This window comes from Pongo abelii, chromosome 2 (assembly GCF_028885655.2).
Source record: "Pongo abelii isolate AG06213 chromosome 2, NHGRI_mPonAbe1-v2.0_pri, whole genome shotgun sequence".
NCBI lineage: Eukaryota > Metazoa > Chordata > Mammalia > Primates > Hominidae > Pongo > Pongo abelii.
This window is the reverse complement of record NC_085928.1, coordinates 207,200,533-207,226,979: the sequence shown is the minus strand read 5'-3', so window position 1 is coordinate 207,226,979 and position 26,447 is coordinate 207,200,533. Positions and strand designations below refer to the sequence as shown.

The window sequence follows — 26,447 nt, the reverse complement described above, 5'->3', positions numbered from 1 at the left end:
GGGAGGAACAGGTGGAGCAAAGAGTTTTAAGATGGGGAAACCATTCTGTATGATACTGGTGGAGACATGTTGTTATACATTTGTCAAAACCCACTGAATGTACAATACCATAGGAGCAAACCCTAACGTAAACTGTGGGCTTTGGGCAGTAATGATGTGTGAATGCTGATTCACTGACTGCACCAAATATACCACAGTGATGCCGGATGTTGATGATGGGGAGGCTTGGAGAAGAGGGGCGTGAGAAGCATGGGGTATATGGGAACCCTGTACCTTAGGCTCAGTTTTGCTGTGAACCTAAAATGCTGCAAAGTCTATTAATTAAAATGAATAAAAATTTTTAAAAATCGTTAGAAATAAGAAAGTGACACTCAACCAACACATACTTATTTCATACCTATTTGTCCAAAGCTCTGTAAAATAGAATAGTATATTAAAGAAAACCAAATAAATGAAAAAGAAACTTCAGATGGAAGTGCTATAAAGGAAAATAAACACACTGAGGGGCAGGAAGTTAGACGCAGAGTGGGGGTAGGCAGAGGTGATCGTGAAAGATCTCTTTCAAATATGGCCTCAGTGACATTCAGGCAGAAGAAATAAAAATCTAAAGGTCCCAACGTGAGAACAAGCTTCTCAGAAACAATGCTACCTCTTTGTCTTTGGCAGATTAGGAAGATTTTTAAATTAATAAGAATTATTAATAACGACTATAGTTCTTACTAGGACTATAAAGACTAAGTCCTATATTTAGTAAGAACTATTTATAAAAACTGGTAATTCATACAAATAATCTTAGTTATTAAATTTAATCAATAGGTTATATATAAAACTCTGTATATTACCAACAAAAAATGTTCTTTTTAAGTTTTCATAGAACATTTTCCAAAATGGATTATGTTTTCAGTCACAAAGAAACCCTCAATAAGTTCAAAAGATATTTTAAAAGATTATAGAAGCTGACAACAATGAAAGAAAATATGAGTGAATAGAATTATCCTAAATACCTCCTGAGTCAAAGAGGAAATCAAAACTAGAACCACCAACTATTTGGAAAATACTGAGCAGAAGAGCATCATTCATGTAAATTAGAACGTGCAGCCAACGCTGCATTCAAAAGCAAATTAAGAACATTAAACGTTTTTATTATTAAAAGACATTAAAAGGAACTAGCTTTGCACAGTGGCGGTATCTAGCCAATGAGGTCTATCCGAGGCGCGATTACTGCTCTCTGAAAACACATTAAAGGAACTAAGAATTCATTAAGAATTAATAACATTAACATTAACTTAATGTTAACATTGTTAACAACAACAAAAAAAGCAGGAGAGCAAAATAAAAGGAAAAGTAGAAATCAGGGATTCAGAAAACAAAAAAAAAAAACCAATACAATAAGTAAATCTCAAAGCTGGTTAGTAAAAAAAAAAAAACCACTAAGTAGACAAACATTTGGCAAATTCAGAAAAATAATGAAATCACTAATAAAAAAAGAAAATGAATACCACAGATCTCAATGACAAAAGATTATACACACCTATATAGTAACAGATTTGAAAATCTAAAAGAAATGATCTAGGAAATACAAATTATCAAAAGTGACTGATGAATAAGGATTCCTGAATAGGTTATAGAAGTTAACCACAGAAGTTATCATAAAGGCCTATTCTTTTTTTTTTTTTTTTTTTTTAATGAGACAGAGTTTCACTTTTGTTGCCCAAGCTGGAGTGCAATGGCACTATCTCGGCTCACTGCAACCTCCGCCTCCCCGGTTCAAGCGATTCTCCTGCCTCAGCCTCCCCAGTAGCTGGGATTACAGGCGTGCGCCACCACGCCCGGCTAATTTTCTATTTTTGGTAGACACAGGTTTCTCCATGTTGGTCAGGCTGGTCTCAAACTCCAAACCTCAGGTGATTCGCCCGCCTCGGCCTCCCAAAGTGCTGGGATTACAGGCATGAGCCACTGTGCCCAGCCTATTCTTATTAAACTAAATTTATATGAGATTCTCCTCTAACCTTTCAATAAATTCTGTATGCATATGCATTACTAATATGAGTGGGATTTTGGTTATTCAAGGTACATATTCAAGGTATATATATTCACATATATACCTTGTGATACCTTTGATTAGCAGCAAATTTACTATTATATATCCTTAGCAATAGTTAAAAGAAGAAAACCATATCATCATCTAAATGTTACAATAGCATTTGATAAAATTCAGAAGCCATTCCTACTTTTTGTAAAGCAGAAACAGAATAAAATAATAATCTTTCTCTAAATCCAACAGCTGCCATCATCCCTAACTGTAAAAATATTAATACCAGAGTCATTTCAAGACAATGACACCTCTCTTGTTTAACGAAGTCTTGGAACTTCAGGCCAATGTAATAAAGACCTAAAACAGGGTTAAGGGCTGGGCATGGTGGCTCATGCCTGTAATTCCAACACTTTGGGAGGCTGAGGCAGGCGGATCACGAGGTCAGGAGATCAAGACCATCCTGGCTAACATGGTGAAACCCCGTCTTTAAAAAAGAAAGAAAAAGAAAAAAAAAAACAAAACAAGGTTAAATATTATAACCATAGAAAAGTGGCTGAAGTTACTATTATTCTCAGATAAAACAATGAACCTGGAAAACAAAATGAACAGACTTTTACTGAAGTCCAGTAAGATGATAAAAATACCAATGAACAGAAAAATCTAGTTACTTTTTTTTTTTTTTAACTTAGAGATGGAGTCTCGTTCTGTTGCCCAGGCTGGGGTGCAGCGTGGCTTGATCTCAGTTCATTGCAACCTCTGCCTCCCAGGCTCAGACAATTCTCCCACCTTAGCCTCCGGAGTAGCTGGGACTACAGGTGTGCACCACCACACCCAGCTAATTTTTTGTGTTTTCAGTAGACACAAGGTTTCACCACGTTGGTTAGGCTGTTTCCAACTGCTGACATCAGGTGATCCACCCACCTAGGCCTCCCAAAGTGCTGGGATTACAGGCGTGAGCCACTGCGCCCGGCCACATATTTTTATACCTGTATTTTATTTCTGTAGCAAAACTATCCCCACCAGGCATGAAAAAATTCCAGAAAGATTAAGATTGAAACACAATGGGCCGGGCAGGGTGGCTCACGCCTGTAATCCCAACACTTCAGGAAGCCAAGGCAGGCAGATCACCTAAGGTCAGGAGTTTGAGACCAGCCTGGTCAACATAGCAAAACCCCATCTCTACAAAAAAAAAAAAAAAAAAATCAGTTGGGTGTGATGGTATGGTGCCTGTAATCCCAGCTACTCGGGAGGCTGAGGCAGGGGAATCGCTTGAATACGGGAGGAGCAGAGGCTGCAGTGAGCTGAGATCCAACACTGCACTCCAGCCTGAGTGACAGAGTAAGACTCTGTCTCAAAAAAAAAAAAGGATTGAAACACAATAATTATTAAAAGTACCAGAAGAAAACACATAAGAATGTTTTTTGTAAAGGTGGAATGAGGAAGATCTTAAACAGAAGGCAATAGATTAACATCTATTACATGTGAAGAGCTTCTACAATTCAATAAGGAAATATAGATTACAAGTTTTTTTGGAATGCAATTCAAAAAAAAAAAAAAGAAATTTAAATGCACACTTACAAGTCATTTTAATGGAAATACTTATATACATATGCATGTAGATAAAGACATACGTATCAGTTCATTAAGCCTCTAGTTTTAGTTGCTCAAAGTTAGAAATAACATAAATGATCACAAATAATTAAAGTACTACCATATAGCGTAATATCTTATGACTTAAAAAGTAGAGGTGCCACTATATGTCATGATATGGAAAACAATACTTAATGATCAGATTTTTTATTTTAAAATCAACATAAAAAGTATCCGACACACAAAAGGTACTTATTTCTAACTCAGTAAGTAAAACTATTAACAGCGGGTAGGTACTTCTAAGGAATGGGACTAAAAAGAAAGTAATTTTCACTTTTTAAGAATTTTATAAGACAGGGTCTTTGCTCTGTCACCCAGGCTGGAATGCAATGGTGCAATCATAGCTCACTATACCTCCAACTCCTGAGCTCAGGCGATCCTCCTGCCTCAGTCTCCCAAAGAATTTTCACTCTTTAAATATTTAATTGACTTGTTTGAACCTTTTATAATAAGCATGTACTGCTTTCAGAATTTAAATTTAAAATAAGGAACAAAACCACTGTTCCAGTTTGTTACAATGGTTCTCTCTGCCAGCTGAGACTAAGGTAATTTTGTCTTAAAAGTTTTTACTACTTTCCAAATTTCTTATTTAATATTTTTTCTACTTTTATTTTTGTCTCATTTAAGAGATGGGTCCCCCTGTGTTGTCCTGGCTGACCTCAAATTCCTGGACTCAAAGGATCCTCAGCCTCCCAAGGAGCTAGGACTACAGGCACCACCAGCCACTGCCCACTCTTCAACTTTTATACAGGAAATATGCACATTTTTAAATCTGAGAAATTTGTGTTAAAAAACCCTATGTTTTATTTCAGTGGTGAAACTATTTTATATTTTTTCTCCTGAAAAATTATATTTTATTCACCCAAAAGTAATTATTATTTTGTTATGGTCTCAGAAACTTCGTTCTTTTAGAAGGCAGTTTTTTGTTTGTTTGTTTTTGAGATGGAGTCTCACTCTGTCACCCAGGCTGAAGTGCAGTGGTGCAATCTCAGCTCACTGCAGCCTCTGCCTCCTGGGTTCAAGCAATTCTCCTGCCTCAGCCTCCCAAGTAGCTGGGATTACAGGCACCCGCCACCACGCCCAGCTAATATTTTTATTTTTAGTAGAGAATACTAAATTCTCTACTAAAGAATAGTAGAGAATATAGGTTTCACCATGTTGGCCAGGCTGGTCTTGAACTCCTGACCTCAAGTGATCGGCCCGCCTCAGCCTCCTAAATGTGTTGTGATTACAGGTGTGAGCCAACGCACCCGGCCTAGAAGGCAGTTTTAAATCTAAGTTTAGGAGTATCAACTCTACAGCATATAAGAACAGACTATTAACTAACGTTTATTAAGAACTATAATTACAGAATACTTTACCTGCATTCCCTCATTTGATCTAAATATCCCTATGAAATTGGTATTATTATTATTATCCCGATCTTACAGGTGAGAAAAGCAAGTCTTGAAAAGAATGTATATCTTGCCCAGGGTAAAGTAACATCAAGAATTCAAACGCAGGACTCTAGCTCCTAACCACATGGGATACATGGAGTAAGTACTAAAGAAACTCAGAGATACTAGGCTGGAACACTGAAATCCTGAATGAATGTTCAGACTGACTACCCTTAACCAGGCAGGTGACCCTAGAAGGGAAGAAGTGATGAAACTCAACTCTGATTACAGAAGAAAACAACCAGTATTTTGTTTTTTGGGGGCAATGAGGGTTTTTTTTCCTTTCCTATTCTGCTCTGTTAAGGCACAAAAAGGATACTAGGAAGAGCTTGGACACAAAATTTGCAATTAACATCCTCCCTCTGATTAGTCTGGAAATTCAACTCTTACAACAAACTGATCAAAACCTTTACGACTGAAAGTCTTGAAGATGACCCAGTTTCTTTTTCTTTTTTTTTTAATGAGACGGAGTCTCGCTCTGTCGCCCAGGCTGGAGTGCAGTGGCGCGATCTCGGCTCACTGCAAGCTCCACCCGGGTTCACGCCATTCTCCTGCCTCAGCCTCCCGAGTAGCTGGGACCACAGGCGCCCGCCACCACGCCAGGCTAATTTTTTATTGTATTTTTAGTAGAGACGGGGTTTCACAGTGTTAGCCAGGATGGTCTCGATCTCCTGACCTCGTGATCCGCCCGCCTCGGCCTCCCAAAGTGCTGGGATTACAGGCGTGAGCCACCGCGCCCGGGGAAGAAGACCCAGTTTCAAATTTTAACCAAAAGTGTAAAAGTCAGAAAGCCAAAAGAAATATACTCCAATATTATTATAATAATAATCAATTTTGATAGATAAAAGATAGGAAAAATCTAACAATTCCTACTTATTTTATCCTTGGCTACTTGAAGAAGTTCTTAAATATTAGAAAAGTGTAATTGAAAGTTTATCTCTAGCTACCCGAACAAATTCTAAGTTGTCTCTCTGAAAAAGTATAATTGAAATAGAAACTGTTGGTGGGGTGCAGTGGCTCACGCCTATCCCAGCATTTTGGGAGGCTGAGGCGGGCAGATCACCTGAGGTCGGGAGTTCGAGACCAGCCTAACCAACACGGTGAAACCCCATCTCTACTAAAAATACAAAATTAGCCGGGCGTGGTGGCGCGTGCCTATAATCCCAGCTACTCGGCGGGCTGAGACAGAAGAATCGCTTGAACCCAGGAGGCGGAGGTTGCGGTGATCGCACCATTGCACTCCAGCCTGGGCAACTGAAACTCCGTATCAAAAAAAAAAAAAAAAAAAAGAAAAGAAAAAAAAAGAAATATTAATTGTTAACCGCATCTACTTGGGAACCTGTCTATCATAAAGATCAGAGAGCCCTATCACCTGTATACTCGAACTACAAACTTAATTTTGAATTTGGGTTTGCAAGGTTAGTATTAAATAGCACGGAGTCCAGAATAGTATCTCTCTCTGAATGATAGTAAACCATAAACCAAGGCCCTAAGGGAAGTGAAATACCCAGGAACCCTTCCTTCATAGAAATATCTGCTGATTAGAAGAAACTGGCAGAGAAGCCAACATCTACAGAGCAAGTTTCAAACTCCAACAAAACTCCAACCTTTCTACACCTTAATCCCTCAGGCCAATAAAACACCCATTAAGGACAACTGATACTATTTAAGAAATGATGACAGTATTGAAGCTGAGTATTGGAGCCATTTTTTTCAGAGCCTTGCTGGAGGGAAAGGTAACAATGGGCTATTTAGTGAAAACACAAAATACACTGAATTTAGGTCAACCTCTGTTACCAAATCGGAAAGTTGGTTTAAGACCTACATCTATTACAGGTTCACTTTCCGTAATAAGTGTCAATCAGTGTGCTTGGCTAATAAGTAGCTCGAAAGATTTAATAGCCGAGGATGACAGAGTGAAAAAGTTGCCTGAAATCCATACTCCTAACAGAACATGAAAAAGGCTCTTCACATATACACGAGCATGAGTGGGTTACAGAAGCCACAGAGCTTCTGGCAAAGTTGACAAGTTTTAACCTGCTATAAAAATTACTATTCACTGCCTTCATCCCAACGTAACTTTATTGAGTGTTATTCTATTGGACAACCCTACAAAAACAAAACCCCCAGAGCAAATTCTTGTACATTTCAATATCCTGCCTACTTATAAGAGCGGAAGAGTCGAACACAGCAGGGGAAAAAACGTGACGTGCACAACCTTGATCCAAAACACAGCTCTTCGTAGTCTAATTTTAGGCCTAACCGTTTTGTCTTTTTATAAAGGTTTAAAAAGAAAACAAAGAAAGGACACATCACCTGTAACGCAGAAGTGAGATAATGATATCAACCGGAGTTCGTTATTTATCAAGGGAAAACAAATCACGCTCACACTGCCCAGAGAGTAGTACTATTAAAATTAAGATACAAGGATGGGTACAACCTCACACCCACTGACGATGACACGCTTCTGTTCTTGGATGACTTATCTTTAAAGAATTAGTTAAAAGGTTGAGTCCACAGAGAAATCTGTGCAACGTTTTGTGTTTGTGCTTGCGTGTTTCCAAGAAAGCCAAACATGGTGAAAAACCAATCTTAACTTCACCTAAGTTATCTAAAGAAGCAAATTTCACCCCTAGGCTGAAGCTCAAACAGGAGCGAGGAGAAGCTCCGAAAGTTCCGTTCGTAAGCGGTGGCCCTCAAGCGCCCGGGACGCTCTACGTTTTTACCAATGTGGAATGTGGAAAAGAGGTTACAGGCTGGAGCTGAGAAAACAGTCAAGCTACTCGCGACAATATTCCTGAGCAGTGAAACTGGGGTGAACAGAGAGCGAGCAAGCAGGGGCTGAGAATCAGTAAGAGAGGAAAAATCAAGGAACAAAACCGGAGAGTCTGGTCCAGCTGTAAGAAAACGGAGCAAAGGAAGAGGGTGAAACGCGAGGGGAGGGAAGACCGAGAGTCAGCAGAGACCGTGGTGCCGCGCGGTTCAGGGCAGGTCTAGGTCCAGGAAGAGTCAGACCTCGGCAGCCCAGCAAGCTTCCCACTTCGGGCTAAAGCCAGCGAAGAAAACGGCCCTGGGGAGCAGACAATGAGCCACCGCCCCAGGAGCTGCGGCTCCCAGCACGCAGGTGGCGGCTCCCCGGCCCCGCGCGAGGCAGGTCGGCCGTCCCGGGCCGCTCCCGCCCGCCAGGCCGCGGAGAAGGGAGGAGGAGGAAGAGAGCCGGCCTGCGTAACGCGCCGGCCGGCCTGTATGCACTTACCCCAGGCAAGGCAAGGTCTCCGCCCCAGCGAGGCGCCTCGGTCAGAGCTCCCGGCGGGCTGCGGAGCCGCCCCGGGCTAGCGCGCGGCGCGGGGAGGGGAGGGGAGGGAAGGGGAAGCGGGGCGGGAAGAGACGCCGCGCCGGAGCAGCCGCTGCTACCGCTAGGCCCAGCAGCGGCGGAGCCCTGCGGCAGCCAGGGAGGGGAGGGGAGGGAGCCTTCGGCAATGGCGACGGCCCGGGCCGGAGGGGAAGCGGAACAACCGCCGCCGCTGCGCGTGGCCACAACCCTGGGGGAGGGCGACGGCGGGGAGCGGGGCGGGGCGGGGCCAGAACCCAGAACCCAGAACCCCTCCCGCCCCGAAGCCGGAGCTCCCCGGGGTGGAGACGAGCGCCGCCTCCCATGGGCAGGCCCGCGCGGGGGCCGCTGGGAGTAGTAGTTCGGTGATAGACGTTGCTTTCATTCCTTTGGTAGTCTTTGTATTGAGAGGAGCAGCCAGTCCCTCATTTAATTCAGCATTGTCTCCAAGCAGGTTTCTGCCGACGGAAGACGCTGACAGACGATTGCTGTTATACACATCTGCTCCGCGACATTTGTTTCTGGGAATTCATCTGTTATCCATTTTGCTTTTTTGCTTACAAATTCTTAACTAAAATTTTGCTGCTAAATTAAATCCCACCTCCTTGCAAATTAAGACTTCCCTATTTTATCCACGGAGGAGTTCATCAACGTTTCACTTATTCTACAAATATTTGAGTGTCTGATATAGACTAGACGCTGTTAAGCATCAGAAATACAAGGGTGGGCCAGGTGCAGTGGCTCAGGCCTGTAATCCCAGCACTTTGGGAGGCTGAGGCAGGCGGATCACCTGAGGTCAGGAGTTCGAGACCAGCCTGGCCAACACGATGAAACTCCGTTTCTACTAAAAATACAAAAATTAGCTGGCCATGGTGGCACGCATCTGTAGTCCCAGCTACTCGGGAGGCTGGGGCAGGAGAATCGTTTGAACCCAGGAGGAGGAGGTTGCAGTGAGCCAAGATCGGGCCACTGCACTCCAGCATGACAGAGTCGTCATGCCTCAAAAACAAAACAAAAAACACAAAAGAAATGCAAGGGTGAACACGATTCACCAAGCCTTTGTGGCGCTTATATGAAGACGTAGTAATTAAAGTAGTCACACCTGGTATAAGAAAAAACTTGGCGAGGTTACTTTGGATAGGGTGGTCGGAGAAGGCCTCGTTAAAGAGGTGACACTTAAGGCAAAAACAGAAAGAGACAGTAATAAGAAGCACCCAGAGAAAAGCAATACAGGCAGGAGAAGAAAGAAAAGGGCTTGCTACGGTCGGTTAAGAAGGCCTGTGTAGCTGGGGCCTAGAACAAGAAGGTGGTACTATTAAGAAAACACTACAGCAGACAAGATTCAGGTCATGAAAGATCCTGAATGCCATGGTAAAAAGTCTATATTACAAAAAACCATTAAAAGGCTTTTTTAAGCAAGAAAGCGATGTTACCTGGCTTACACTTTAAGATCACTAGATTGCAATGGGGATAATGGAGTATAGAGATGCAAGAATAGAAGGCAAATAAAGTAGGAAGGCAGTGGAAAGAAAGAGGAATTGTGCTTCTCTATCAATGTAGAGCAAAAAACTCAATTGATGCAGAGGGTACAAGAGAGAAAGGAATCAAGGAGCAACATGGCACAGTAAGAGATAACCTGAAAAATGCTCTGATTCTTAAACACGCAGAAACACTGGATAAAAAAGACATCGTTTCAAAGGCATAACTTGCAAGAATGAAAACCGAATGCTTCTGACAGTCTTCCAAATGTCACACTCAACCTGAAGAAGGGGCAGGAAACCAGAGTGGTAAGCAGGGCAGTGAAGCCATGGTTGTGCTGAGGGCACCTACCTATCTCAGAAATCTCTAGGGTTTTAATAGGTGCACAGGAAACTAAAGACAAGGACTTGGGCCTATACAAGAAATCAGGACTGTGAGCCTGCATAGGACTGGAAATTCAAAGCACTATACCCTCCAAGAACAGACTGGGAAAAAAAAAACCTATACTAGCCCAGGGAGACACACAGGACATTTGTTTACTTTGGCCTGCAGTGGGCTTGCAGGGCAGAAGAAAATTTTCCTTTTAGAATTAATAACCTTTTAGAATTTTCCCTCACTAAGGTTTTAAAGTTCAAATTTGTCAAGAAAGTGGTCCCAGGCTGGAGTTCTGGGGGGCCTGGAAGAAACAAATACAAATCCTGACTGCACAGGTGTACCCTCAACCTGGTTCTCAAAGGATTTCAGAGATAAACAGGATTTCCAAAGCCAAACATAAGCACCCAAAATACAATACACCTGAGGAAATAAGCAGCGATGAGTGAATCAATAGAAACTACAAAGAACATAATGAAACCCACAGACTTTAGCTGCTGGAATTGATGGCTACAGAATATACAATACGCCTATTTAAATGATTAAAGAAAGTAAGACAGGAGCTAGAAAACACGAGCAAGAAACAAGATGCTTTTTTTTTTTTTTAACGACCAAACAGCTTTGAAAATGAAATAAGTAGGCCAGGCGCGGTGGCTCACGCCTGTAATCCCAGCAGTTTGGGAGGCCGAGGTGGGCGGATCACCTGAGGTCAGGAGTTCGAGACCAGCCTGGCCAACATGGTGAAACCCCCTGTCTCTACTAAAAATGCAAAAATTAGCTGGGCGTGGTGGTGGGCACCTGTAGTCCCAGCTACTCAGGAGGCTGAGGCAGGAGAATCACTTGAACCTGGGAGGTGGAGGTTGCAGTAAGCCAAGATCATGCCATTGCACTCCAGCCTGGGCAACAAGAGCAAAACTCCGTCTCAAAACAAAAACAAAAACAACAACAACAAAAGAATTAAGTAGAATTTCTAGAAACAAAGAATAATTGAAACCAAAGCCAATGTTTGGTTAAATAGCAGATTACACACAATTGAAGAGAAAATTAGTAAACTGGAAGACAGATCAAAAGAAATTACTGAGAACAGCCTAGAGACAGGAAAAATGAAAGCAAGCTTAAGAGACATGGGGATAGATTGTTAAGGTCTACCATACTCCTAATGAGAATTCCAGGAGAGAAAAGAAAAAAACCAAAAGAGGCAGATAATGATGAGATAATATCTGAAAAATTTCCGGAATTGATTAAAGACAATCTTCAGATTCAGGAAGCAAACTGAATACCAAGCAGGGTAAGTAATGAAATTTCAAACACATGAAAATGATACTGCAGAGTACCAGAGATAAAACAACCAGAGAGAAAAGACATTCTGCACAAACAACTATTACATTCATAGCAGATTTCACAACAGCAAAACGGGTGCCGGTCAATAATGGTATATTTTCAAAGTACCAAGAGAAAATAACCAAGCTTAGAAGTGTACAGCTACCAGCTGGGCACAGTGGCTCACACCTGTAATCCTAGCACTTTGGGAGGCTGAGGTGGGTGGATCACCTGAGATCAGGAGTTCAAGACCAGCCTGGACAACAATGGCAAAACCCTGTCTCTGCTAAAAATATAAAAAATAGCAGGGTGTGGTGGTGTGCGCCTGTAGTCCCAGCTACTTGGTAGGCTGAGGCAGGAGAATCACTTGAACCCAGGAAGCGGAGGTTGCAGTGAGCAGGGATCACACCACTGCACTCCAGCCTGGATGACAGAGCAAGACTCTGTCTCAAAAAAAAAAAAAGAAGTGTACAACTACCTAAATTATCCATCAGATGAGTGAGGGTGAAATAAATGTATCATCAAACATAAACAAGCTACCAACAGAGACACACTAAAGGAACTCCTTAAAAGGTATATTTCTTTTTCTTTTTCTTTTCTTTTTTTTTTTTTTTTTTTTGCGACAGAGTCTCACTCTGTCGCCCAGGCTGGGGTGCAGTGGCACGATCTCGGCTCACTGCAACCTCTGCTTCCCGGGTTCAAGTGATTCTCCTGCCTCAGCCTCCCGAGTAGCTGGGATTACAGCCGCATGCCACCACTCCCGGCTAATTTTTTGTATTTTTAGTAGAGATGGGGTTTCACCATGTTGGCCATGTTTACAAGATAATACAAACAAAACCAGAAATGTTCTGTTATACTAAAAGTGATGTCATCTGCAACCATTTATCCAGGCAAGAAGAGTTCTATCAAAGTTTTCTTCATTCACATTTTTATTACACTTCTGAATATTTGTATAAGTGAGTAAAATGGCTGAACCACATTCCAAGCCACAATCTTAAATATTTTAAATACTGATGAAACCTGGTTGTGATGAGCAAAAACAAAAACATTCTGTATACACATACCCCCACATACTCTTAAGATGTTAAACAGTACTGTGTTCCCTCCCCGTCTAACCATATTCCAAAACGTTGCCTGTCAATCTAACCACATTCCAAAACAATGCCTGAATTGTAGCTGACATATAATTCCATTTCAGTATCACATTATTAATCCCATAGTGAAAGAAATGTTTCTAAAACATGAAATTCTTTCTTACGAGAAAGCATGAAATAGGTATGAAACTATACTGGGTTGAAATTTTAGTCATTTTAAAAGTCACTGTTTCTGCTTTATGGCACTCGGTTGCCTTTTCCAATATTTAAGTCTCAAATACACGTTTAAAAAGAACTGTTATGACTATTCAGGTCGTATGTATCAAATTATACAAGATGTAGTCCCATGAAAACACCAAAATACTTTAGCAAATGGAGCAGTGATGGCATATACAAAGGTTTATCACATCTCAATACTCTACATAAAACAAATAATGCCAGCACACCCTGGTTTGATGTCTTCTGTTTTGAAACACGCTTGCCCTAAGGTTTTATTTACTTATTTTTATTTATTTTTTTTTTTGAGACAGAGTCTCACTCTGTCGCCCAGGCTGGAGTGCAGTGGCGCGATCTCGGCTCACTGCAAGCTCTGCCTTCCGGGTTCATGCCATTCTCCTGCCTCAGCCTCCCAAGTAGTTGGGACTACAGGCTCCCGCCACCCCGCCCGGCTAATTTTTTTGTATTTTTAGTAGAGACAGGGTTTCACCGTGTTAGCCAGGATGGTCTCAGTCTCTTGACCTCGTGATCTGCCCATCTTGGCCTCCCAAAGTGCTGGGATTATAGGCGTGAGCCACCGCACCTGGCCAAGGTTTTATTTTTTAATTAGCCTATGGCACTTACTTTATTTTCTAATTTTTTTCCAATCATAACAGTAAATGAAGAACCTTTGTTTAAAAAAATTACCTGATGATTCCAATTATTGTTCATGTACAACTTTATTTAAAATGGCAATCTGAGTTGTCTTCCTGACATACTCTGTACCAAATCTTAGTACTCAGTTTCATCAAGTCCTTTGCCAATTCATATATTCAAAAGAAACATGATAAAATGTAAAAGGAGAATGGAGTGCGTTAAGGAATAATCAATAATTTAAGATTAAGATTGTCAATAATTTTGATACTAATATTAATTTCTTAGCTGTCCTACTTTAATGATTTTCATTGAAGCTCTGGCACATCTTTAATAGTCTCATGACATTACTATTTAAATAAACATGATTTTCATCCAAATTATTTTATTATTCTTTTTTTTTTTCCTTTGGAGACAGGGTCTCGTTGTGTCACCCAGGCTGGAGTGCAGTGGTGCGATCTTGGCTCTCTGGAACCTCCGCCTTCCAGGTTCAAGCGATCCTCCAACCTCACCCTTCCAATTAGCTGGGACTACAGATGCCCCCCACCACCCCCAGCTAATTTTTGTATTTTTAGTAGAGACAGGGTTTCACCAAGCTGGTCTCAAACTCTTGACCTCTGGTGATCCACCCACCTCGGCCTCCCAAAGTGCTGGGAATACAGGTGTGAGCCACTGCGCCTGGCCTATTTTATTCATATTTATAACGGTTTTCTCAATTTGTAGCTTAAATTGAAAGTATTCGCAAAATTAGAATAATTTGTCTCTACTACATAAAGAAATAATTTTTCTATCCCAAATGAAGATAAAGTCACTTCTCACAAAATAAACATTAATTTAGCAGAATTAAGTTTCCTCTTATGGCATTTGATGCTTGAGGATTACCAAGGATCCATGCAATAGAGCACTAAATTTTGGAATTAGCTGAGAATGATCCCAAATTTCCTCTAGTAAACATAATTTTGGCCACAAATGAAGACAAAAGATAAAAGTAATTAATTCTAGAAGAACACCTCTCGTCAGAAATTAATAGATCTTATTTAGGTTTCTAGGAAGCATTTAACTACATAAAACCTATAGGGAAAAATGGCCATATTTGAAAACTGCTGCAAGGATCAATGTAGAGCACAGGATTGTAATGAGCAGAGTCACAGAACATACTAAAGAGGTATGTACAGTCAGTCCCACTGGAACCTGTAGAATCACATTCTTATATACCTATGGAGAGAGAGAGAAGTTAGACATTGAAAATGCATGTCATGGGCCCGGTGTGGTAGCTCATGCCTGTAATCCCAGCACTTCGGGAGGCCAAGGCGGGCAGATCGCTTGAGGTCAGGAGTTCGAAACCAGCCTGGCCAACATCTCTACTAAACCGTCTCTACTAAAAATACAAAAATTAGCCAGGTGTGGTGGCAGGTGCCTATAGTCCCAGCTACTAGGGAGGCTAAGGCAGAACAATCACTTGAACCCGGGAGGTGGAGATTTGCAGTGAGCTGAGATCACGCCACTGTACTCCAGCCTGGGAGACAGAGGAAGACTCCGTCTCAAATAAATTAAATAAATAAATAAATAAAAATAGTAAAATAAAATGCGTGTCATAAGGTGAGACCACTATTTCTTTGATTTTTAATTGGATATTTTTCTTTCCTTTTTCTTTTAAATATATTTCAGCCAGTGCTACACTACATGTAATATTATTGGTTTGAATGACTTTTGAATCTAACATTTCATTTAATGTTACAGAATCAGACTCAATTCCCACAATAATTTGTTAAATCTCATTAGTTCTGATTTTTCTGCTTTTTACATAAAGTGTAGTATTTTAAGAAAAGCTATATCCCAGTGTCACCTCTGTAATCAATATAAACATTTACTTCCTCTTACCATGTTTCAAATTAGAATACAGAATTCCTCTAAATTGAAGACTTAGAGGAAAAACATTAAAACAACAAAAAACTAAATTATTCTTTCATTCCCATTTGCCTTTCTCTCCCCAGAGGCTTTTCAAGCCTTGTTATTCACATATTGTACAACTGAATGTGACCTTTACTATGACTAGCAATGGAAAAACTCCTACATTCAACTCAGTTTCTATTTTCTATTTGGTTTTGAAGAGAAAGGAGTTCAATGAAAAACACTGGGAAAGTTTATACTTTAAAAATATCTTTTAAAAAACATTAAAATGTAGGTAACTTGGGAATACTTTTTGTTTTCTTTTTGTAAATACCTGAATTATGATTTCACACCTCAAAAAATACAAGTAACCAACCCAATCTGCAACAAAGTGCTATCTGAAAACCATCATTCAAAAAATGACATCATCAACAATCCTTGGGATGGAATACCACCTTAGTAATGGCCACCTATTTTTCTGGTATATATGAAGATGAAATATATATAAAGTTGGCCGGGTGTGGTGGCTCATGCCTGTAATCCCAGCACTTTGGGAGGCTGAGGCGGGTGGATCACGAGGTCAGGAGTTTGAGACCAGCCTGGCCAACATAGTGAAAACTTGTCTCTACTAAAAATACAAAAATTAGCCGGGCGTGGTGGCATGCACCTATAGTCCCAGCTACTCAGGAGGCTGAGGCAGGAGAATCACTTGAACCCAGGAGGCGGAGGTTGTGGTGAGCCGAGATCGCGCCACTGCACTCCAGCCTGGGCAACAGAGCGAGATTCTATCTCAAAAAAAAAAAAAAAAAAAAAATATATATATATATATATATATATATACACACATACACATATATATATATAGTTAAAAGCTATATTTAAAGTGTTAAATCATGACCTCTTATGGCAAGTTACAGAATTTTAAAGACAACTGAGGTCAGGTGTGGTGGCTCACGCCTGTAATCCCAGCACTTTGGGAGGCTGACGGGGGTGGATCACCTGAGGTCAGGAGTTTGAGACCAGCCTGACCAACAAGGTGAAACCCCGTTGCTACTAAAAATACAAAAATTAGCTGGGCATGGTGGCAGGCGCCTGTAGTCCCAGCTACTCGGGAGGCTGAGACTGGAGAACTGATTGAACCAGGGAGGCAGAGGTTGCAGTGAGCCGAGATTGCACCACTGCACTCCAGCCTGGGCAACAGAGCGAGACTCTGTCTCAAAAAAATAAATAAATAAATAAAGACAACTGAATTCAAAATGTTTTAAAAGGGTCACTACTTATCTTGTAGCAATGCACACTAATTTGCTAAATCAATAAATCATAAACACTAAGCATACTCTTCATTGACATAATCAATCAAATGCAGGTCTCCAGATGTATTTTAGAGTTTGAGAAAAATTTTCAGGTACCATATGGCAATGGCAACCTACTCAAAAACAATTCTACACTGCATAAGATTGCAGAGTCATCCATCTTCCCAACTGTATGTTCAATGAAAGTTCCCCAACAAAAAACAGCAGTGCTTTGTAGTAACCCTTTGCTGTAAGAAAAAACAGCTTTCTATATTAGAAAATGCTAATCCCAGCTGGGCACGGTGGCTCACACCTGTAATCCCAGCACTCTGGGAGGCCAAGATAGGCAGATCACCTGAAGTCAGGAGTCTGAGACCAGCCTGGCCAACAGGGTGAAACCCTGCCTCTACCAAAAATACAAAAAGTAGCTGGGTGTGGTGGCGGGCATCTGGAATCCCAGCTACTTGGGAGGCTGAGGCAGGAGAATCACTTGAACCTGGTAGGCAGAGGTTGCAGTGAGCCAAGATTGTGCCACTGCACTCCAGGCTGGGTGACAGAGTGAGACTCCGCCTAAAAAAAAAAAAAAAAAAAAATGCTAATCTCTTAAATGTGGCAGAAACATTACAGAAAGAGCTTTAAATGAGGCACATGATCTAAAAAACAACATAAAATATTAGCTTACTGATTTATACTTCATCTTGTTCCATTGGCAGATATCCTCATTCTCCAAAGCACAAGGGGCTGCCACTTCTGAGTGAGCCCAGCATTTCAAAATCGGGAACTCTGAGAAAAGTGGTAGAAAATGATGTCAGAAAACCTGTATTTGGACTCAAAGCTATACTTGTATTAAACCTCAACAGATAGAAGTTGTCAAACATTTTAATACATTATGTATATGATCTGGGCCCATCTATCACATTCTGTTATTTTAGCATCCTTTTTTATGTGAATGCCTAAGAAATCAGAAAATTACAAAAGTATTGCAAAAGTTGAACATGACTTCTTTTTTTTTTTTTTTTTTTTTTGAGACGGAGTCTCACTCTGTCACCCACGCTGGAGTGCTGTGGTACAATCTCGGCTCACTGCAACCTCCACCTCCTGGGTTCAAGAGATTCTCCTGCCTCAGCCTCCAGAGTAGCTGGGATTACAGGTGCCTGCCATTGTGCCCAGCTAATTTTTGTATTTTTAGTAGAGATCGGGTTTCACCATCTTGGCCAGGATGGTCTTGAACTCCTGACCTTGTGATCCACCCGCCTCAGCTTCCCAAAGTGCTAGGATTACAGGCATGAGCCACGACGCCTGGCTGAACATGACTTCTTAATGAATCTCATTGTACTCAAATTTGGGGCTGCTCTTAAAAATTTAATGTAAACTTCTTTTTGAAGCATCACTCAGAAAAGTGAACATATCGTTAAGTGCAAAACTCGATAAATTTCCATATGAAACACACCCATAAAAGAGCATTCAGATAAAAAGACAGAATACCAGAATCCAGTTCTCTCAGGAGAGGAACTTTTTCAAACTTTATTTATGCTAAGAGGTACCTTTAATAGAAACAGAAAACAAGGTTGGATGAACAAAGGTAATATAATTGAACATTTTTAATTTTCTCATCATGAAAGGTATGATGGTAACAAATGCAGTATTAAAAACTTCCCATCTGTCGGTTTTTAGTAACAGTGCTACTAACTTTTTTTTTTTTTGAGACAGTCTCACTCTATCTCCCAGGCTGGACTGCAGTGGCGCGATCTCAGCTCACTGAAACCTCTGCCTCCCAGGTTGAAGTGATTCCCGTGCCTCAGCCTCCCGAGTAGCTGGGATTACAGGCACATACCACCATACCTGGCTAATTTTTATATTTTTAGTAGAGATGGGATTTCACCATGTTGTCTAGGCTGGTTTCAAACTCCTGACTTCAACTGATCCTCCTGCCTCGGCCTCCCAAAGTGCTGGGATTACAGGTGTGATACACTGCACCTGGCCCCAGTGCTACTGACTTTTATAAACTTTCTAAATCAACCCAAATTTGAAGACACAAAGAACCAAAAACTGAAAGGGGCTTCATAAACTAAAGAAAATGTCTTGGCCAGGTGCTGTGGCTCACGCCTGTAATCCCAGCACTTTGGGAGGCCGAGGCGGGAGGATCATGAGGTCAGGAGTTCGAGACTAGCCTGGCCAACATAGTGAAACTCCGTCTCTACTAAAAATACAAAAACTGGCCAGGCATGGTGGCACACGCCTGTAGTCCCAGCTACTCAGGACGCTGAGGCAGAAGAGGTGGAGACTGTGGTGAGCCGAGATCACGCCACTGCACTCCAGCCTGGGCAACACAGCGAGACTCCGCCTCAAAAAAAAAAAATAAATAAGAGAGAAAGCAAACATGTTGAGAAGACTGCAAACTGCAAAAGCTTTTTTATTTATTTATTTATTTATTTTTTGAGATGCAGTCTCACTCTGTCACCCAGGCTACAGTGCAGTGGTGTAATCTTGGCTCACTGCAACCTCCGCCTCCTGGGTTCAAGTGATTCTCCCGCCTCCGCCTCCCAAGTAGCTGGGATTACATACGCCCGCCACCTCGCCCAGCTAATTTTTGGTATTTTTGGTAGAGACGGGGTTTCACCATGTGGGTCAGGCTGGTCTCGAACTCCTGACCTCATGATCCACCCGCCTCGGCCTCCCAAAGTGCTGGGATTACAGGCGTGAGCCACCACGCCCAGCAGCAAAAGCTAATTTTTCAATTTACCCAAATTCCCACACAAAAACAGAAACGACAATTATGCAGCAAAGTAAAAAACTCACAGACAAAATTTACAACAAAACCAGTGATAAAATATCTTCCCAAACATCAAAATACATACAAGTGGAAACAAAACATCAAAAGCCACAGAGTCCTGCAATACTGATAAGAAGAAACAAAAAGCAACAGAGGGGCAATGTGGACCAATGGCTGCAAAAAGAAACACATAGTATATGCCTACTAATATTAAATGGCTACTGAGAAGAGAACACAGCACTACCTATAGTTTAGTCAAAGGAATCAAACCGTAATCTGATCATTCTTCTGGAGCCAGCTGCCAATTTCCAGTAAATAAAGAAGTATGAGGAACACGAGTCCAATTAGCAAAACCCCAGCTATGACCAACTCTACAGGTCAAATGGCCCGGGTTCTTTCAACAGATCAGTGTTGAAGAAAGGAAAGGGAGAGAGAGAAACCTCTACATTAAGAGACTTAATGGAAATAACAGATTTTTATAAACGGACAAGACCTTAGTCTTGGTATAGTGTCTTGGAATGCCCATCTGGATGATAAACATATAAAGAAACATAAGGAAGTATTTAAAAGTCAGGGTGGTGGGTTAGTCTTAGAGGGAAAGAGACGACAGTTGGGGCAGCGCAGTCAGGATGGTGGGTGGTCTTAGAGGGAAGGAGACAACAGTTGGGGCAGCGCAGTCAGGATGGTGGGTTAGTCTTAGAGGGAAGGAGGCGACAGCTGGGGCAGCGCAGTCAAGGACAGGGATGGCAAATGCATGTTTCTCTTTCTTTTAACTTTTTGATTGTAAATTAAGGCACACACATAAAAATCTACTCAAATACATAGTTTAGTGGATTACTATAAGGCAAATACCCTTGCAACTACCACCTAGGTCAAGAAATAGAGCTTTGCCAGCCACCCTAGCAGAAGGAAGACTTGCCACCATACCTTTATTCTGATGTTTCAACCCTTAGAAAACACTTGCAGCCCTCACCTTGGTCACAAAACATCAACAAATCTGGGTTATTGACCACAATCGAGGCTTCTCCATCTTTACTGTGCGGCCGATGATAGCGGCAGTGCACAGGCAAAAAGGCTTGAAAACAGTCAATGCACTGTGAATCTCGTCTGGCATAAATGAGAACTTCAGACTCCTTGGACAAATAGTTAGGGGCCTCTATATCAAAATTTTCTGAAACCATCACTGCCTGTTCAAAAAGAAAACAAATATTAATCAAGAAGAAATTAATGAGGAAGATTTTTAAAAAGTTAAAACCAGAAGACTATATACAGATACATAGCAGGGTCAAATTTGCCCCCTTCATAAACAATTTCCATTCCCCTTCCATCCTCAATTTTAAGGAGAAAAACACAAGACCAATTTATGCTTAATAAAAGTCTGCTTACTAAAAATAAACTGGGGAAATTATATTCCAGGGTACCAAATTTACCCATAATAAAAATTATTCCTGTAATATTTTCTTCTTAGTCTTTGTTTAGGTGACAAACAGGTACCTAAGACAGAGAAATTTTGTGAATATAGCATTATTCAGTAAGTACAAAAACTATGACAGAAGGTTAAACCTGTATTGAGTTAAAATGATTGGTATCATTCTGACAATTTCCTGTTCTTCAGAGAAGCAAGTGAGATGGCAGTGAGTAAGAGCACTGCGGTCAGGAAGCCAAAGCAAAGGTCAGCACTCTTTCTAGAGACGGTATAAACAGTTAATGGAAAAAATAGTAAATGATTTCTTAAAATAATATGGTAAAAACTATTTTATAGAAAAGTATAGTATTCTACACCAAAAGTGAAAATGTACATGTGGCAGAAATTAGACCTAAGTTATAACATGTATATTTATTTATTACACATATATCCACATATACATACATATTTATGTACACACACTCACATATATCCACATACACACATAGGCATTATATACGTGACCTATGTGTATATGTATGGATGTACACACACACACACAACTTCTCTTTAGATTGTCCATGCAAAACCCAGAGAAACAAACAGCATTAACTCCTTCCCATCACATCAAGCATCCTAACTTTCCTCTGACAGTGACACCAAGTGCTATGTTTTCTTTACATGTTGCTCCTTTTCAGTTAGTCACAGCAGGAACAGAACTCACTGGCAAAAGTCAAGGAATTATATCATCTCATGAGTCATAAGGGACTTTGGAAGTAATAAAATTAAACCACTGTCCCAACAAAGGTATTTTTCAGGTATACCGCCACTGCTTGAATACTTTCAGTGACTGGAAGGAAGCTCATTACTATAAGTCATCTCGATCTATCTACTGTTATAAGGTTATTTCTTTTTCATGAGTAGAAACTTTATGTACTAGCCTATAACATTTACCAGTTGTTCTTGCTTACAATGTCCGCAATAAATTCGTTCCTTGTTCCACTAGGAATCCTTCAATTATCAGAAGGCAACCATAGCCGCCGCCAAGAAGTCTCCTCCTGACAAGGGAAATGTTCACAGTTCTCCTGGGTTCTCATGACATGGTTTCCAAATCATTCATTATATTAGCTGCCTTTGAAATACTCAGAGTATAGTAGCAATATTATCTTCTTTAGGCAAAACTTGCATTAGCTTTTTGGCAGCCTTATCTCACTATCTCACTATGCTTTATATGTACTACTATTTTATTTTATTTTTTGAGACGGAGTCTCACTCTGTCACCCAGGCTGGAGTGCAGTGGCACAATCATCATGCACTGCAGCCTTGACCTCCTGAGCTCAAGCGATTCTCCTGCCTTATCCTCCCAAAGAGCTGGGATAATAGGCATGAGCTGCCTATTCTTTTTTTTACCTAGCCTCTTCTTTTTTCTTTTTAAGACAAGGTCTCACTCTGTCACCCTGGCTGGAGTGCAGTGGCGTGATTACAGCTCACTGAAGTGTCAACCATCCAGGCTCAAGCAATCCTTCCACCTCAGCCTCCCAAGTAGCTGAGACTATAGACACACGCCACCACGCCTGGCTAATTTTTTGTATTTTTAGTAGAGATGAGGTTTCACCATGTTGGCCAGGCTGGTCTTGAACTCCTGACCTCATGATCCTCCCGCCTTGGCCTCCCAAAGTGTTGGGATTACAGGTGTGAGCCACCACGCCCGGCAGTTAATTAATTTTTAAACTTTTTGGTAGAGATGGGGTCTCACTGTGTTGCCTGGGCTAGTTCAAACTCCTGGCCTCAAGCAATCTTCCCACCTCGGCCTCCCAAAGTACTTGGATTACAGGTATGAGTCACTGAGCCCAGCCGTTTGTGATATTTCTGTCACACATCTGATTTGTACACATGGTATCAATGCTATGCTACATTGTTATTATTTTTGTCAATTATCTTGTAAAGAGATTGAAATAGTAAAAAAAAAAAAAGAAAGGAAGGAAGTCTTACATATTTACCCATGTAGTTACCACCTGTCATCATTAACTTTACTCCTCTGGATGTAACATCTTTTTTCCTCTTACTACTTTAAATATTTTCTTTATCATTGTTTTAAGCTATTTGATTATCATGTGCCTTGATATAGTTTTCTTCATGTTCCTTGTACTTTAGCATCTTACATATTTGAGTTTACAGTCTTCATTAAATTCAGAAAATTTTCAGCCAGTTTTTCTTCAAATATTTTTTCCATCTCTGCCTCTCAATTTACTCTTTGGGGACTCCAGTTACATGTAGGGCAAGCCACTTAGTTGTTACACAGTTCATTAATGCTCTGTTCACCTTGTAAATCTGTTTCTTATCTGTTTTACATTTTTGGTAGTTTCTATTGCAGTATCTTCAAGTTCATTCATCTTTTCTTCTGCAATATTTGATCTGCCACTAACTCATCCAGTGTATTTTTCATTTCACACACAGCAGTCTTAATCTTTAGAAGTTCAATGCTGACTTTTTAAAAATATCTTCCATGTTTCTAGTTAAATTCTGAACACATGGGATGCAGTTACAGTAACTGTTTTAAGGGCCTGTTAATTATTATTATTTTTTTAGACGGAGTTGGAATTTCGCTCTTGTTGCCCAGGCTGGAGTGCAATGGTGCAATCTCAACTCACTGCAACCACTGCCTCCCAGATTCAAGTGATTCTCCTGCCTCAGCCTCCAAGCAGCTAGGATTATAAGTGCCCACCACCACACCCGGCTTATTTTTGGGTTTTTAGTAGAGATGGGGTTTCACCATATTGGCTAGGCTGGTGTCGAACTCCTGACCTCAAGTGATCCACCTGCCTCAGCCTCCCAAAGTGCTGGGATTATAGGCGTGAGCCACCAAGCCCAGCCTATAGCCTGTTAATTCTAACATCTGGGTCAATTCTGGATTGGTTTTAACTGATTGATTCACCTCCTCATCATAGGTCATTTTTCCCCCCATCCTTGCTTAGCTGCTAATTTCTTATTAGAGTCAAGAAATTGCTAATTTGATCTTGCTGGATATGTCTGTATTCCTATACATATTCTTGAGCTTTGGGATACAGATAAGTTACTTAGAAACAGTTTGTTTTTTTTTAAGGTTTTGTTTTTAAGATTTGTTATGCAGGACTAAAGCAATGTTCAGTTTGTGGCTAAGTATTCCCTGCTACTGAGTAAAAGTTCTCTGTTTTTCCATTGTTCAAGAAATTATAAGGCTTTTCTCAGTCTGGTTGCTGAGACGAGGTACTACTCCTGTCCCTGTGTGAGTGCCAGACACTGTTACGGCTCGTTTTGTCAGATGGTTCTTTCCCTGGCATCAGGTAGTTTCCTAACATATACACACTGATAAATACTCAGCTACATACTTGAAAGGAACCTTCTGTTATTTCTGGAGTTCTGCCTCTATGAAGTTCTCTCCCCTCTGGTACACTGTCCTATGAATTCTAGTGACCTTGGCCTGCCCAGAATCTCCACTTTATCTCCTCAACTCAAAAAGTCCACTAGGCTCTGCTTGAGTTTCTCCTCCCTGCATTAAGCCTGAAAGTATTCTCAAGGAAATAAGCTGGATGACAGTAGGGCTCACCTTATTTCCCTTCTCTCGGATATCTCTGCCCTTCATTGCCTGATATTCAATGACTTTTTTCATTATTTCACATATTTTGTCTATTTCTTGCTTGTTTCAAGTGAGAGACTAAATCTGTTACCTGCTCTCCACTTGACCAGAAGCAGAAGCCTTAATACTACATACTTTGAGTAAAACTTACAGTTTCAAAAAGTGTTTCCATTTTGACCCACAAAACAGCAATTTTATATGTTTCAATCTAATATTATACTGCTTTCAAAGAATCTAAGAGACTTTTGATGAAAAAATATGTTTAATAACCCTACCTAAAAAAGTGAAATGAGGTTTATTTGATCTGCCTTATCCTTGGTGAACCTACTTAAGGCTTGCATTTATTTTCAAATTATTCACAAACCATCACAAACTCCTTACAAAGCATTTTGCTGGCACATCACTCATTTAATTTGGGCCCACAGTTCCATTTGCTGCAGCGAAAAATTTTATTTCCTGCAGCAGAGTCAAGACATTAATCCAGGTATACAAGCATCAATCAGTCCCTACATATAAATTCCTTCTACCCAGTTACACTTATTATATAATAACATTTAGCATAACAAAGTTTCTCTGTACAAGGAATTGGGCCACAGTCCCAACTAGGCAGAAGGAAACAGCATCTAATATGTCAGGCATCAAATTCCATATATTTAAACGTCACAAATGTAACATCTATTTTTCTAGAAGTTTCCAAAATAAAGAAGTAAATACACTTACAAGGCTTATAGTTAGAGATTAGAAGATTAGAAAGCAGAAAATCAAGATCAAGATAAACTTGTTAATCAATCTATAATGGCACTCTCTACCTGTACCCTTTTCTTCTAACAGTCAACCTTCAAACATCCAAATCTCATCCCCATCCAAAGGTATGAATTTTTGGGTAACCCCCATCCAAAAAACTTCCATTTTCTTAGAACATGGTAAGTGATTTTATTAAGTAGATTTAAATATGATTCCAACCCATATCCTTACAAGCCAAAAACAGTGTTGAAATTTGAAATCTATTATTTTAAATTTGAAAAGCCTCACTTAGAATTCATAATTCATTGAAGAAAAGAAATAAATGAGATCCTTCTGGCCGGGGGCTCACGCCTGTAATCTCAGCACTTTGGGAGGCCAAAGTGGGCAGATAACCTGAGGTCGGGAGTTTGAGATCAGCCAGGCCAACACTGTGAAACCCCACCTCTACTAAAAATACAAAAATTAGCCAGGCATGGTGGAATGCACCTGTAATCCTAGCTACTCGGGAGGCTGAGGCAGGAGCACTTGAACCTGGGAGGCAGAGGTTGCAGTGAGCCAAGATCGTGCCACCGCACTCCAGCCTAGGCAACAGAGACTCTGTCTCAAAAAAAAAAAAAAATTAAATTAAAAAAAAAATGAGGTCCTTCCATAATTGTATGTGTATGTAAACTGTCATACATATGCAAAAAACTGAGAACACACTTGCTGACTGGTGGCTGACACAGGCAGAATGTTATCATTGTATACCTTTTTATATCTACTCAATGAACCCATGAGAATGTAATTACTTATTCAAAAACAATTAAAATAAAATAAGTGGGTAAAGAAACTGGCCTAAACCACAATTAGAAATAAGCTGCCATCATGAATAACTACAGATGCATCTATTTTACAGTTTTAAAAATTCGTAAGTAGATTACAATCTTATCAACTAAGACAGTGTCTCCCAAAATTTCTTAACAGAAATCACCTGGGTTACATATACCTACTGCGTACCCACAATAATTAAAAAAAAAAAAAAGGAAAAAAGAAATCGTCTGGGTTCTTCAAACCAGATTTTGGGGCCCAATCTAGACCTACTGAATCAGGATTTCCCAGAAAGGCAATAATCTGTACAAAAGTGCCCCCAAGGAATTCTTATTAAAGTTGGGGAAACTTTTC

General features: G+C 40.6%; 2 protein-coding genes across 4 annotated transcripts in view; both read right to left on the bottom strand.

Moving 5' to 3' along the window:
• PAK2 (p21 (RAC1) activated kinase 2) overlaps positions 1 to 26,447 on the bottom strand; it is a 109,672-nt gene that overhangs the window by 82,181 nt on the left and 1,044 nt on the right. The window contains exon 1 of one of the 3 annotated variants that reach the window (XM_024241202.3): positions 17,431 to 17,524. The exons of the other annotated variants lie outside the window; for them this stretch is intronic. The gene's annotated coding sequence lies outside the window, so the exon portion shown is untranslated. Of the gene's footprint in view, positions 1 to 17,430; positions 17,525 to 26,447 lie in introns of those variants that run through there. 3 annotated transcript variants of the gene reach the window in all.
• Positions 12,535 to 26,447, bottom strand: part of PIGX (phosphatidylinositol glycan anchor biosynthesis class X) — a gene marked incomplete at its 5' end in the record, with an annotated part of 25,162 nt that continues 11,249 nt past the window's right edge. The window contains 3 exons of the mRNA XM_024241204.3: positions 12,535 to 14,781; positions 17,431 to 17,531; positions 20,495 to 20,708. Coding sequence (XP_024096972.3) covers positions 14,638 to 14,781; positions 17,431 to 17,531; positions 20,495 to 20,708 — 459 coding nt within the window. The remainder of the gene's footprint in view (positions 14,782 to 17,430; positions 17,532 to 20,494; positions 20,709 to 26,447) is intronic.